General features: G+C 39.8%; 1 protein-coding gene across 7 annotated transcripts in view; it reads left to right on the forward strand.

Moving 5' to 3' along the window:
• LOC140482978 (tyrosine-protein phosphatase non-receptor type 14-like) overlaps positions 1–14,687 on the forward strand; it is a 259,454-nt gene that overhangs the window by 150,396 nt on the left and 94,371 nt on the right. For all 7 annotated transcript variants that reach the window (XM_072580789.1, XM_072580788.1, XM_072580790.1 and 4 more), the window contains one exon: positions 12,622–12,719. In XM_072580789.1, the coding sequence (XP_072436890.1) occupies positions 12,622–12,719 (98 nt within the window). The remainder of the gene's footprint in view (positions 1–12,621; positions 12,720–14,687) is intronic.

Genomic DNA, 14,687 nt, shown 5'->3' on the forward strand with positions numbered 1-14,687 from the left:
CAGCACAAAGCAGCCAGCCTGATTGGTACCCCATCCACAGCCTTAAGGATTGACTCACTGTCCCATCAATGTACAGTGGCAAGCATGCGTACCATCTGCAAAATGAGCTGCGACAATTTACTTAGGCTCCTTTAACAAAGCCGTCTAAATCTGTAAACTCGACCACTCAAAGAAAATCAGCAAATGCATTGGAACCCCTTCATCTGCAAGTTCCCTTCCAAGCTACACACTATTGTGACCTGAACAATGTCATCACTCCTTCACTGTCACGAGGTGAGAATTCTGACATCACTTCTCAGCAGCATGGTGAGTGTACCTACCACACATGGAATACACAAGTTCAAGAAGGAGGTTCATCACTAAAGACAAATAGTGACAGACAATAAATGCTAGTTTAAGTAGTGATGCCTATATCCCATGAGCAAATTTTTTTTTAAAAAAGTTTGAAATCAAAAATCTTAGCAATGGTGATCACAAAATGCCCATTTGTCATAATAACTCAGTTGGATCACTAATGTCCTTTCAGAGAAGGAAACTTATTGTCCAATTGAAGTGGCCTTTTTGTAACTGCTGACCCACAGCAGTATGGTTGATTCTTTAACTGCCCTCTGAAGTAAGTCAGGGCAAGTCCAACAGTTCAAACTAAGCAATCTATGAGAAATGATAATCCACATGACTGCAATGGTTCAGAAGATGTCTCAACTTCTGAATTAATAGAAAACCTTTATTAGAAACCTTGTTGTTGCATCTTGGAATTAATGCTTGGTGTTATTTAAAGTTGAAATCCTAAACCCAAAGGCATTGTCTATGGCATGCAGAAGCAAGTACTGACAGAATGTAGTGGTGTATGAGCATACTGTGGCTTAATTATCAGCATTCCAAAATACATCCATCAGTTGCATTAAAGAGAAAAACAAAAATGTTTTTTGCTATAGAAAATTTGAGTTTTCAAAGGAACTATTGTGAGAACTGAGGATACACAATGAATTTTCTAGAGGTTTGGAGTAATGTCTTCTCCCAAGACCTTATTAGTGTATTAACCACCTTTTGGTGGCAGTGAATATTTGTTTATCTGAAGACAAAAATAATTTAACCTGGAAGAATCAAAGTTAGTAGATGTTAAAAATTCAGGCAAATGTTTAATTCTCTTTTTAATTAGAGTGGAGCTATATCTTCATTTTTCCCTGAATTTTCAGCAGCTGAGATTTGAATTTTCCATTAGCTGGAGTTTGTAAATGAATTAAAGTAGGCTGCTGCTAGAACACACTAGCTTAATTTTCATCAGCATTGCTATGAAAAGTGGACAGACCTTTGAAAGACTCAACAGGAGTCTACTTAGTTGTCTTTAAACCTTTGGGCATGACCACTCCCTCTAACATTACTCTGTTCACCACCCCTGATTTATAGTCCAAGCCTATTTTAGTTAATACTGACACAGTACAAGGATTCCTTGAAGTGGATACAGTATTGAGGTTACTACAGTTGAATATTGGGAGAACTTAGTTTGCACATTAAACTATTAGGTACTTGTGAGATTTGTTGCTGGTTTCCTTCAGCCTTATCACGACACTTGCAAAGGAATTCCCATATTTTATTAGTTTACAACGTTAGTCCTGAAGTTTCCAAGTCATGCATCAGGATAGTTGATTGGTCATCACTGCTGTCTCCTGATATTCATCATAATAGCTCATGACTCCAGTCAGTCTTTTCCATGCACTATGGGAAAAGCCCATTTTGAGAAGGCACATGCAACTGTAATAAGAATGATGGAAAAGATTATTGGACATTCTGAAGTCTAGTTGTCAGGAACTGGACATAACTGTGCAGTACATTCTGCTAGAGTTTCTAGAATCACCATAGCCTGCTACCTTCTGCATAATATTGTAATGAGGAAAGAATTATACCTTTCAGAAGGTGAAAGGATTGGTTTAACATTGAAAAGGATTCTCTGCTTTACATGTGAAAGGTGTGTATGAGAGAGAGAAAATGGAGATTGCTGAAAAGGGTGACGTTGTCAAGGATTTTCATCTTGAGCACATCAGTGCAACTGGAAGAATAGCAAATTTGAAATTATCCCTAAAATCTTATTCCTGTGAATCTCCTTTCTGTCCAAAGTGCCTCCACCAATACATCTGTCAAGGGAGATGAGCCTTGCACTGCTGACACCATGGTTTCTATCTGACTGTGTTTAAAACTGTCCCCTGTTTTTAAATAGCTACAGCATATTGAGCACTGCACTATTTAATTTCCCTTATGTGCAGTGGCAGTAAACCTGTGAGTAGTAGTATTACCACTACCTATCGCACTGTCAGCTACCTTCCCCCCAGCCCCACCCCCCTCCCATTTATCTCACCACCCCTTTGGCTCACATCCTCATTCCTGATGAAGGGCTTTTGCCCGAAACATCAATTCTCCTGCTCCTCAGATGCTACCTGACCTGCTGTGCTTTTCCAGCACCACACTCTTGACTCTAATCTCCAGCATCTGTCGTCCTCACTTTTGCCCAGTATTATCACTCCTGCCTGTTCTGTCCAGCAAGTTACAAACTTGAGAGGAAAACAGGTTGAATGAGTGCCCCGTTTGCCACTAGTTGTTTGAAAGGAGTAAAATTGAGCCCAATTACATTCTTACACAATTGGGTATAGAAGCAAGTTTGTTGAATAATTAGGCAAGAGTAATCATAGTAATAGATTGCTATTATTAGCTTAACTAAAAGCTGAAATGAGAATCCATTATAATTTCAAATCTTCAGAAAGGCTAACATTACTCAAGTTTGGGAAAACTTCAATCATGCCACTCCCATTGAATTAGGCTGGGATAGTTCCAGTCCTTTAAAAAATATGAATACAGGCAAAGTCCTACAAATCCAGCATGCTTGTAAATGAGACAGTGGCGGATTTGGATATACATCATCTATATTTGGGTAATTTGGGCCAAGGTCAATTTGAGTCACCCTGTGGTAGGGTGGGGTTAACTCTGACTTGGAGTGTGGAGAGTGGCAAACCTGGAACCAGTCTGAAACCACACCAATGCAATACTTAACTGGATTGTTCATGTTTGTTATTTCTTTTAAATTTTATTTAATTAAAAATTGGTGAATAGAATACTATAAAAATGTCAGGTTCTCAGACACTGCTAGGTAACCCTATTTGAGGTACCTTAGCTGCACCTTTTATAAAAAGCATATTACAGTAAAAGGAGGCCTCGTATATCTCTTCGTCTAGAATTTCCTTGGTTAAATTTAATGCTGAGACTTATGCCAAAGGAAACCTGAGGCTAAATTTCCTGCAAAGCATATTTGCCTACAAGACATTAAATTCTGTATTAAAGTAAGCGCAACCTCAGTGTCAGCAATAGAGGTAACAGTGATGGACTGCTGTTGTCTTCCTTGACATCTCATTCTGTCTCTGCTGCTTCGCTTTCCCCGTTTTCATTATTATGTATCATTTCATTTAGAAAGACCATACCAGTTCTTTAGTTCTTTGAAAGTGCAGGGATGAAGGTGACCAGAAAAAGTTCAGATAAGTCAAAATTCATTACACTTTGGTTAAAAATAGAAAAGGTTTCAGTCACAAAACATCAGTGAATATGATGATGTTAAAAACACTATCAAGCTGTGTTACGTACAGTGTTACACCTAAAATATGAGTGTACATCTGTGCAAACAAATTCTTGAATTTGTACCAGTAAAGTCATGCAAGTTGCATTTTTGCCTGAGCAAAGTATAATGTTATGTTCGTGACCAAGAGAAGCTTTCGGCAAACATGTAAGGAGGTAAAGCAAAAGTTTAAAGAAACTCACATGTAGCAAGGTCCTGGCACAAAGTGGTATTGACAGAACTGGGAAACTGTGTTTTCCCAGTTGTTAATAAATAGACCTAAGGAGCAAGTTTTCAGTTTGTGCAATGAATATGGATTTGCAGCTGCATACCTTCATAAGAGCACTGGTCAACTCACAATTAAGGCAGAGAAAATAGGATACAGAATTCATTAGTGGGGAGCTACAAATTTATAGAAATTGTGGCCAATGTGGTGGGCTTTCTCAGGAAGCCTTATGATGTCAGTTCAAACATGGGCAAGGAAACCACCAACTTGCACCCCACCTCCTCCTCAGCTGTTGCATCAGTACTCCTTGCTGAATAAGATTTGGAAGAATCAGTGAGGATGGCAAAGATGCAGAACATATTCTGACTGGAGACTTTAATATACATCACCAAGAGTACGTTTGATAGTTTTACTACTGACCAAATTGGCCAAGGCTTGTAGACATAGCTTGTAGACTGGGTTTATAGCAGTGGTGAGGAAACCAAAAATAATGAGAAACTACTTTAAACATGCTCACAAAACTGTTGTCATAGATGTCTCTGTTAATGACAATGTTGGTAGGAGTGACCACGAAATGAAATGAAAGGAAAGGAATCCTCATCTTCACATTGAGGATCCCCTCCATCATGTTGTGAGACAATGTCACTGTGCTCAGTCAGATAGATTCAGAACAAATCTAGTAACTCAAAACTGGACATGCATGAGGCACTGTGGACCATTAGCAACAGAATTGCATTCAACGACAGTCTGGAGCCATTGCCACCAAGCTAGGAGATCAACCGTGTTCAAACAAAAGTGCAGGAGCTTCACCCGGCCTAGAAATGGAGTGTCCGACTTGTGTAACTACGACGTAGGATAACTCATACACTAAACAGCACAAGCAACATGCATTGGGCAAGGATCGGCAATCCCACAACCAAACGCAGTTCTGCACACTTGATTGTGAATGGTGGTAGATAATTAAACAATCAACAGGGGGAGCAACTTCCATAAATATCCCCATCCTTAGTGAAGAGCGAAGCCCAGCATATCCAATGTAAAAGATAAGACAGAAATATTTGCATCCATATTCAGAAGGAAATGCCAGGATTATGATCCAATCTGACCTCCTTCTAAATGTCCCAGCATCAGAGATGCTAGTCTACAGCCAAGTTAATTCACATGACATCAAGAAATATCTGATACTAGGTACTGCAAAGGCTTCAGACAACATTCCAGCAAGAATACTGAAGGCTTGTACTCCAGAACTACTGTTCCTGGCCAACTTGTTCCAATACAGCTACAACACTGGCAAGTACTGACTGGTGAAAATTGGAAGGAGAAAGTGAGGACTGCATATGCTGGAGATCAGATTCAAACAGTGTGGTGCTGGAAAAGCACAGCTGGTCAGGCAGCATCCGATGAGTAGGAGAGTCAACGTTTTGAATGTATTCCTGATGAAGAGCTTGTATTTGAAATGTCACCTCTCTGCTCCTCAAATGTTGCCTGACCGGCTGTGCTTTTCCAGCGCCATACTTTTTGATTCTGAATGTTGAAAATTGACCAGGCATGCCCCATATAGAAAAAGCAGGACTTATCCAATCCAGTTAGTTATTGCCCTGCCCTTCTCAATCATCACCAACATGACAGAAAAGGTTGTTGACGGTGCCATGAAATGGCAGTCCTCCAGCAATAATCTGCTTCTTGATATTGTATTTGCTGTGGCCATACAACTGCTGGCCTCTTTACAGTTTGCGTCCAAACATGGATGAAAGAGTTAAACTCCAGAAGTAACAGCGACTTGCATTTGACATCATAGCAGCACTTAACTAAATAGACTATCAAGAAACTGGAGTTAGTAGCCAACAAAATCAAACACCCCTTCCACCCCGGTTGTAATCTCTTCCACCCTCTTCCATCTGGCAGAACATACAAAAGTTTGAAAACATGTAACAACAGATTCAAGAATAGCTTCTTCCCCATTGTTATCAGACTCTCATGCATTAGAGTTGATCTTTCTCTGCACCTCACTGTCGCTGTAACACTGTATTTTGCATTCTGTTCTATTACCCTGATGTACTTTATGAAAGGTTTGATTTGTCTGGATAGAATGCAAAGCAAAACGTTTCATTGTATCATTGTACATGTCACAATGATAATTCAAATCAAATCAAAATAAGTGGGGACTGGGGAGAAAGCTCTCCATATCTGGCAAAGGAAAATCGTTATGTTGTTGGAGATCAGTCATCTCCTTCCTAGATATAACTGCAGGAGTTCCTCAGGGTAATATCCTGGATTCATCCATTTCAGCTGCTTCATCAATGACTTTCCCACCATCCTAAAGTCAGAAGCAATTATGTTCTCTGTTCAGTATTCAACACAATTCACATGTTTTCACATATTGAAGATGTTTTTGTCTGTAGCAGCAAGTACCAGCAAACATCCAGGCTTGGACTAATAAGTGGCAAGTAACATTTGCACCATACAATGGCAGACACTGATCAGTTCACGAGAGAATTTAGTCATCTCCTTTTGATGATCAGTGTATTGCCATCATTGAATCCCTTACCAGACATTATCATTTTCTTGGGGAATATCGTTGACCAGAAACTGAACTTGCCATATAAATACAGTGTAGACTAAGAATACTGTAGCAACCGACTTGCCTCCTGTCTCACCAGTGCATGTCCATCAACACAATCCACAAGGCACAAGCCAGGAATTTGATCAAATACTCTCCATTTGCCCGAATTGGTGCAGCTCCAACAACATTCAAGAAGCTCAATATCATCCTGAACAAAGCAGTCCATTTGACTGGCACCCCATTCAAAAACTTGAACATTCACACCCTTCAGCACTGATGCACAGTGGCAATCGTGAGTACCATCTATAAGATGTACTGCCCATAACTCACCCAGGCTCCTTTGCCAGCATTTTGCAAGAAAGACAAGAGCAGGAGATGCATAGGAATGCCACCACCTGCAAGTTTCTATCCATAAGTCGTCCTGACTTGCAACTATATTCCAGTCACTGGATCATAATCCTGGAACTCTCTTCCTAATGATACTGCAGATGTAGCTACACTGCAATGACTTCGGCAGTTCCGACAACCCACCCTATCTTTTCCAGGGCAATTAGCAATGCGCATTAAATGTTTACCAAGCCAAAGATGTCCGAACCTCACGAATGAATTCGAAAAGGTTAAATGCTGCTTCAGCTAGAATGAACATTGTGATGAAGTATGCCTGTTAGCTTTCTTGATTAAATGTGTTTGCAGTTTGAGGTGGTGCCCTGCTGCCTTTGTCCTTTTTCCAGAGGAGGTGATGGCCTAGTGCCATTATCACTAGATATTAATCCAGAGTGATCCAGGACATGTTCAGGGGAGTCGGATTCAAGTACTGCCATGGCAGATGATGAAAGTCAAATTCGATAAGAATCTGGAATTAAGACTCTATAATGGTGACCATGAAATCATTGTCCATTGCTGTTTAAAGACATCTGATGCACTAATGTCCTTTGGGAAAGGCAATCTGCCATCCTTACCTAGTCTGGCCTACATTTGACACTAGACCCACAGCAAAGTGGTTGACTTTCAACTCCTCTCTGGGCAATCCATGATGCTATAAATGCAGAGATGCCCACAACCCATGAATGAATTTTTAAAAATGTACGGGGACTTCTCTCCAGCTGACCTATTATTGACAAGAACAGGATCACCAACCAGTTTTCGTCCACGTTATGGTGTGTGTTAACATGCATGATGCTTGCTATTGGAAGCTAACCTGCCCCCATACTTCAGGTCAATATTTCTTCTTCTTGCAGTTGTCCAGTCACTTGGAGATTTGGAAGTGTAACCGAGGCTGCAACTTCTTTTTTCCCCTCCTCTCGCATATTGCACAATAATTTTACTTTTCAAAACCTGAAGTTAAATGTAAAGTGAAATGAATTTTGATTAAAGGAAAAACTTATACAAAGTGACTTCAATAATTCCCTCCTTTTGAAGGTTTATTTATGCCCAGTCAGCAGTTTGAAGTGATATTAAAGCTGTAAAGTTAAAGAGTTGGTATCAGCAGACTAATGAAAGCTGGAACGCATGTTGTCCCACAGTGTAAGAGCGAAGAAGCCTCCCAGCTATGGATACATTCCGCAACTCCCATCCCCCACCTCTGTTTGCCTTATGAGGAGGAGGACGATGAGATCCATGTAATTACAGCTTTGTTCAGGCATGTTATCAGAACCTTGTCAATCATGTATGTAAACACTAACCAAGGACATCATCCTTAACCCAAGATTCTGATTAGCAGTTCAAACACCCAGCGCTTTGTTTGGGCTGTCTTGTGTACATTTTAAATACTTCACATTCAGTATGTTATAACGGCCACTTATTACTTTTATGAGTTTTTTTAACTTTGTGTTTAAGGGATACTTGTTAATGTGTTCTAATCGGTGTCAAATGGCTATAGGCTCAGACATTTTAATGGTGGTGAAATTTTCTATGTTTGCCACTATTACTCTGAAACTGACAACAACTCCTGGCGTATGCAGTTGTTCAATAAAATTTGGAAATCCAGAAGTTGTTGTCATTCGTTCTTTGTTTTCCAACCGGGAAGACATTTTGACAACCTTCCAGATGGAGATCTTAGAAATCACTTATTTTGAAATGAACTTCACACATGCTGTTTGTCACCAAAATGCAAAGGAAAAGGTTAACGTTTATTGAAACATACTGGAATTTTAACAGCATTATAAGTCATAATTATTTTTCAACAGCCTCTCTGGCCCTGAAAAAACTGATTTTACACGATGATGTGTAAAATCAAATATCTTCACTGTGACAAAAAAAACTATTGATTTTTAAAAAAACTTTACTTTGAAGTAGATGATATGTCTGTTTCCGTGTTAGGACTGGGACATATGTATGGGACTATGTTGCTACTTCTAAAATGATTAATGGGTGAAGGATAATCAGTGCACTTCTACTTCCTGATCCTGAGCCCTCACCCTCTAACTACCCATCCAACCTCCCGAAACACTGTTCATGAAATGAACTTAATGATAGAAAAGTTGAGATCCATGCCAGAGACGTTGTTGGATTTTTGAGGGTTGGTGTCAACCTTGATCATAAGTTCTGGTTCTCAATTCATTTCTGTGTTCAGGGAATATTGTTGTTTAAGTGAATCAGTTGAAATAAGCACTAAAATAATATTACTTAAGTAGAAAAATTGGATGGTGTTAGTATCTAAGAACGGTGTAATTAAACTCAAATGATTCAGGAGTTTTAATAGATTTTACCCTCAACATATACAATGCTACAGAACAGAAATTAACAAAGAAATGAGTACAGGCCAAAGAATGGATATATTTATCAAAAGAAATTATGGACAAATCAAATAACACTCTAGTTAAACTGTTCATACAGATATTCGTTCATTGGAAGTAGCCCTGAGAATCATAATTGTAACTCCTATTGTCTGAGACATAGAATTTTTGTTTAATAGCAGAGCAAATGTGATTTAGGAGATTTTATAGAAGCATATAAGATGTTAAACAACAAAAAAGAGGTTGAAAACCAAAAAATAATGTGATTTTATGAAATTTTAATTAACAGTCATTAGTTAATATAAATAATCATGATATTTTTCAAATCTGGGAGATTGTCTTGACCTGAAATATTTCCACTGACCCAGATGCTGACCTGCTGAGCATTTCCAGCAGCTTTTCTTTTTATCTTGGAATTCCAACATCACCACTATTTGGCTTTTGGTCACCGAAGTCTCTTCCAGGTCCCACTACCTTGTGGGACATCCTGCCTCACATGCTGAATAGCATGGATTAATAATTGGCCAGTTAAGTACGTAAAGACCCACGGCAGAAATTCACAATCTTGAGTCGACATCAAAATGAGCTGACAGAAGTGAAAATTGCTATGCTCACAGAGGACCAAAGACGACTGGTTAAATATGAGGGCCACCAGGCCTCAGGAAAGGTTGAGAATTTGGGCCTTCAAGGTGACCTCAGCTGGTGCAGAGACTGAACTGTGCTGTTGGGATCATTCAGTATTGCAAACCAGCCATCCTGCCAACTGAAATAACCAAATCCTCCATCTTCATATTGCACATTTTAATTCTGCAGGGTTCCTTAGCAGGGTGGCACGGTGGCTCAGTGGTTAGCATTGCTGCCTCACAGCAACAGGGTCCCAGGTTCAATTCCAGCCTTGGCTGACTACCTGTGTGGAGTTTGCATATTCTCCCCATGTCTGCGTGGGTTTCCTCCCACAATCCAAAGAAGTGAGGGCTAGGTGAATTGGAAGTGAGGGCCAGGTGAATTGGCCATGCTAAACCGCCCTTAGTGTTAGGTGCATTAGTCAGAGGGAAATGGGTCTGGGTGGGCTACTCTTCGGGGGGTCGGTGTGGACTGGTTGTGCCGAAGGGCCTGTTTCCACACTGTAGGGAATCAATCTTAAAATCACTGGATTTGCATTATAATTAGGGGTGGCATGGTGGCTCAGTGGTTAGCACTACAGCCTCACAGCAGCAGGGACCCAGGTTTGATTCCAGCCTCAGGCGACTGACTGTGTGGAGTTTGCACGTTTTCCCCGTGTCTGCGTGGGTTTCCTCCGGGTGCTCCGGTTTCCTCCCACAGTCCAAAGATGTGCAGGTCAGGTGAATTGGCCATGCTAAATTGCCCGTAGTGTTAGGTAAGGGGTACATGTAGGGGTATGGGTGGGTTGCGCTTCGGCGGGGCGGTGTGGACTTGTTGGGCCGAAGGGCCTGTTTCCACACTGTAATGTAATCTAAAAATCTAAAAAATTGTGTCCTTTTAAATGCCTTCTCCTTTTGATGCAGTAAACAGTCACAAAGATGAAATTCTGTTTGAATGCATCCTGAATTTGGCATCCTTTAGATTCATAGAATCCCTACAGTGCAAATAGAAGCAATTTGGCCCATCATATCTATACTGACCCTCTGAAGACCAACTAAAATACCCTGCTAGAAGCAAAATCAGCAAACTTCCCTTAACCCTTCATCTTACTCTATTTCCCCTCAGATGCACACACCCACCTTAAATCCTACCGCTTCCACTATGGCTTTCAATTGGATGAAGACACGGTGCCGCTTTTAGCTTTTAGCAGAGGTTAGCTGGTATCATATATTGCATGAAATTTCCAGCCATATATTTGTTAAAATGAAAGGATTTCACCTATTTTTCAATAATTTCTAAAGATACTAATAGAAAATATAGTGCAGTTTTGAGTATAAATAATGGAAGAATAATGTATTTTCATTAACTGAGAGAAATTGTGCTGGCTTAAGTCTTGGATTTCAGTAAATGGAAGGCAGTGCTGCATTCTGACAAAGGGTCACTGGACCCGAAACATTAACTGTGGTTGTTCTTTCTACATATGGTGCCAGACCAGTTGAGTGTCTCCAGCACTTTGTTTTTGTTTCAGATTTCCAGGGACCACAGTTCTTTGTTTTATTTCTGCATATCTAACACATGGACTGACAATCCTGCAACTTGATAGTATTTGTCTTGTAATTGTTCTGTATTTTTAAAAAAATGAATGTGTTAGTGCCACACGATGGTATGTAAAGTAATTCTTAGTGATAACAATCAGTGAAAGCACATTTGTACAGGAACAATAGTGTTTAGCAACAATATGTTACAGCATAAGGTGGCTCTTTGTTTGGTCTTGGCAAGCAACCATCAACATAACTGTACAGTCAGTTCTGATATAACGCGATAATTCCATGCGTTACAAGAAAATCGTGCAATAGCCATACCATTTAAACTAATGGGGCCGGAAATACATTATAGCCAATACAGGTAAAGAAAGTTCATATTCTACAAATAACGGTCTAAATTCTTCAATCATGTTTAAAGCCAATTCGCATTGAAGAAACACACATTATGGCAGAACCGACTGTATCTCCGTGTAAATGGTCTCACTGTTTAAAAATTAGATCTGAACATTGGACTTATTTCAAATATTAGTGTAGCTTTGTGGAGAAAATATCTTTCTTCCAATATTGTTTTAAAACTTGTTTGGTGGTAAATATTTATTGACAACCGGAGTCCATTTGTTTATCCAATATCCTCAGGTAATAAACATTTATATTAACGTGAAAAACAGCATTTTTTTCCCCCTTTGATGTTCCTCCTAATTGTTGTGAAATTCTTTTGAAGCTGGTGACTTGTGCTCAGGCTAGCAATGGTCTGCTACCTTGACAAAGTTGATTGATTTATTTACTTGTTGTCATATGTATCGAAGTACAGTGAAAAACTTTGTTCACAAGACAGACAGGTCATAGTAAGCAAGGATGTACAGCTCTTCAGGCATTGTTCATGCTTGGAATACCATTTAATTGTATGTGTTGGGAAATGAGGTTGAAATTAACATTGAGCTAAATATCCCCTTGTCCATTTCTCTCTATAAAGTTTACATGTTCCTGCACATATAAAGTTCACAAGCAGGAGGTTCATGTGATTGTCTTTCTTCCTCCAATAAATGCCACTTGTGTTGAAACACATGTTGAGGTCAGTTTCCCAAAATAACTGAGTTTAAAAGTACCTTGATTGCTCATTTCTTTGCATTGAAGACTGAACCACAGGGAGAGTCTTAAATGCACACACTTTTCTTGCTTTATTCATTGCTGGTTTTCATTACAAATCTATTGGTCTCCACAACCAAGAGCTGTCCAAAGTAAAATTGCAAATTGTCGCGTTTCTAATTTTGTATTTAGGAGATGGTATTTAATTTATGCAATAAAATGGGTCGATACTACTTTATGAAAATGTTCTCTATTCATTATTTTAGGTATCAGTATTACCTGCAAGTAAAGAAAGATGTGCTTGATGGACGGCTTCCTTGTACGTTAGAGCAAGGCATTCGGCTAGCTGGTTTAGCTGTGCAAGGTAAGTGTACAATGGCAGAGTTTTTGCCTTTCTGTTTATGCTGCTCTGGGAAACTGTTGCTCTTGTGTATACTCTGAACTTTAGTCACACAGCAAGGCAAATGTGACTTTGATATCTGTGAATGTAGTCACAGGACTTCTTTTAACTCAGGACCATCACCTTGAAAACCAGTTCAGGTGACGATCTCTCAGTGAAACAAATTGCTTTGTAAGAGCTAGAACTAACACACTGTTCCAAAGACTAGTGTTTGTTATTATATACTCCATCTATTGGTACAAGACCAGCATTGAATAAATGACCAATAACACAACATTATGGACTACATGGGCTGGATTAATTGCGGGCGGACTTCCAATGGTCTCCAGAAGGACGTCCTAGTTACCAGTCAGAGGTCAGCAGCTCTCTGCTACATGTCTCAGTTACCGTGACTTAGAATGGTAAGATGCCTGAAAGGAGGAAGAAACATGGTTGCCCCTACTCAAGGAAAATCCCAGGTTGTGATGTGGGCAGATGAGCAGATACCAGCGAGGGTCTTGTTGATGGGAGGGGAGGACGGTGGTGGGCAAGGAAAACCTGTTGGAGAAAGGGTCTCAGATTGACACAAGGGACCCAGGAAGGAGGTAACCCCCACCCCTTGCACTGATCATCACCTTGCAGGGTTAACCTAGCTGGCTGTACTTTGGACACCAACCTTTCATGTCACGTGTTAATTCTGGATTGTGTCAGAAAAAGGCCCTTAAGTGGCCACTAACTGAGCCAATTGGAGCCTCAATTCAGACTTGGGTGAATGAGCAGCGGACTTTCCAAATTTATGGGTTTGGATAGCTTGTAAAATTCACTTCATCTTCTGGATGCTCTGATTTCTTCCCTAGTGTGCATTTTTCCTGTGTGTACCTCTACTGTATATGGTGGCAGTCTGCTGTAGTAGAGGCATTCACTCAGCATACCTATGTTTGCATACCTATACCTATGTCACATATATGTTTTCTTGTTTCTAGTTTCCTTTCAGTAAATATCGAAGGGAAATTTGGGTTAATTTTCTTACTCCCTCACTCAGTCACTCTATACATTTATACTGCCGTGTTTACACTTGGCCTATACCAAGAATCAAATCTCAGATTCACTTCCTGTGGAAGCATATTTATTAAACAATCTACCTCCCACATTTGTGACTTCAGGACTAGGACTTCAGGTGGAATGTGGGATGTTGTCCACTATAAATGTTGATGAAAACTTCATCTAAAACCTGCAGATACTTTTACATTTCTAAAGCAATTCCGAGAGATTTCTGCCATCAATTGTCCTATTCAATGTGGCTTTGTTCTTCAATTTCTTTTGAAGATGTATTGAGATTTTGTTTTGTTGGTGGACATAAACAAGCAGCTTCAATCATATATCAGTTCTGGCACTGCCATTTTCCTGGAAACAAATCTAGACAAGTCGGTGTGGATTTGTTGGGCTGAATGCCCTGTTTGCACACTGTAGGGATTTGGTGATTCTATCTGTATAAAAATTCTGAAGAAGAGTCATGGTAGATTCAGAGTCTCTGTCTCTCTCAACAGGTGTTGCCATATTCACTCAACTCCTCCTGTGCCTTCAGTATTTTTATTTCAGATTGTCAGTATCTGTAGTATTTTTTTGTCAAGGTGAAAGTGTTTGCATGGTTGGCAGATCCTTCTCTTCCTCCATATTGGCACATTACCATGAATTGCGGCATTTGTCCCTTCATGAATTCTCTACGCTTTCATTTCTTTGAAGCATTGAGTGACCACACTTGCATTCTTAAATGCTGCTCTGCTTTACTAGCCTGCTACTGTTTTTCATTTCAAGCATCAGTAGTTTGCCCTCATCCTAGAGAAGAGGCTTCCTTATTCTTTTGAGAACCGTAAAATCTTTATTTACATGTAGATATACATATCACTGAATATAGCTCTCTAGTACCGTGCTTCAGTGCTGCTCTATTACATG

This window comes from Chiloscyllium punctatum, chromosome 11 (assembly GCF_047496795.1).
Source record: "Chiloscyllium punctatum isolate Juve2018m chromosome 11, sChiPun1.3, whole genome shotgun sequence".
Lineage (NCBI taxonomy): Eukaryota > Metazoa > Chordata > Chondrichthyes > Orectolobiformes > Hemiscylliidae > Chiloscyllium > Chiloscyllium punctatum.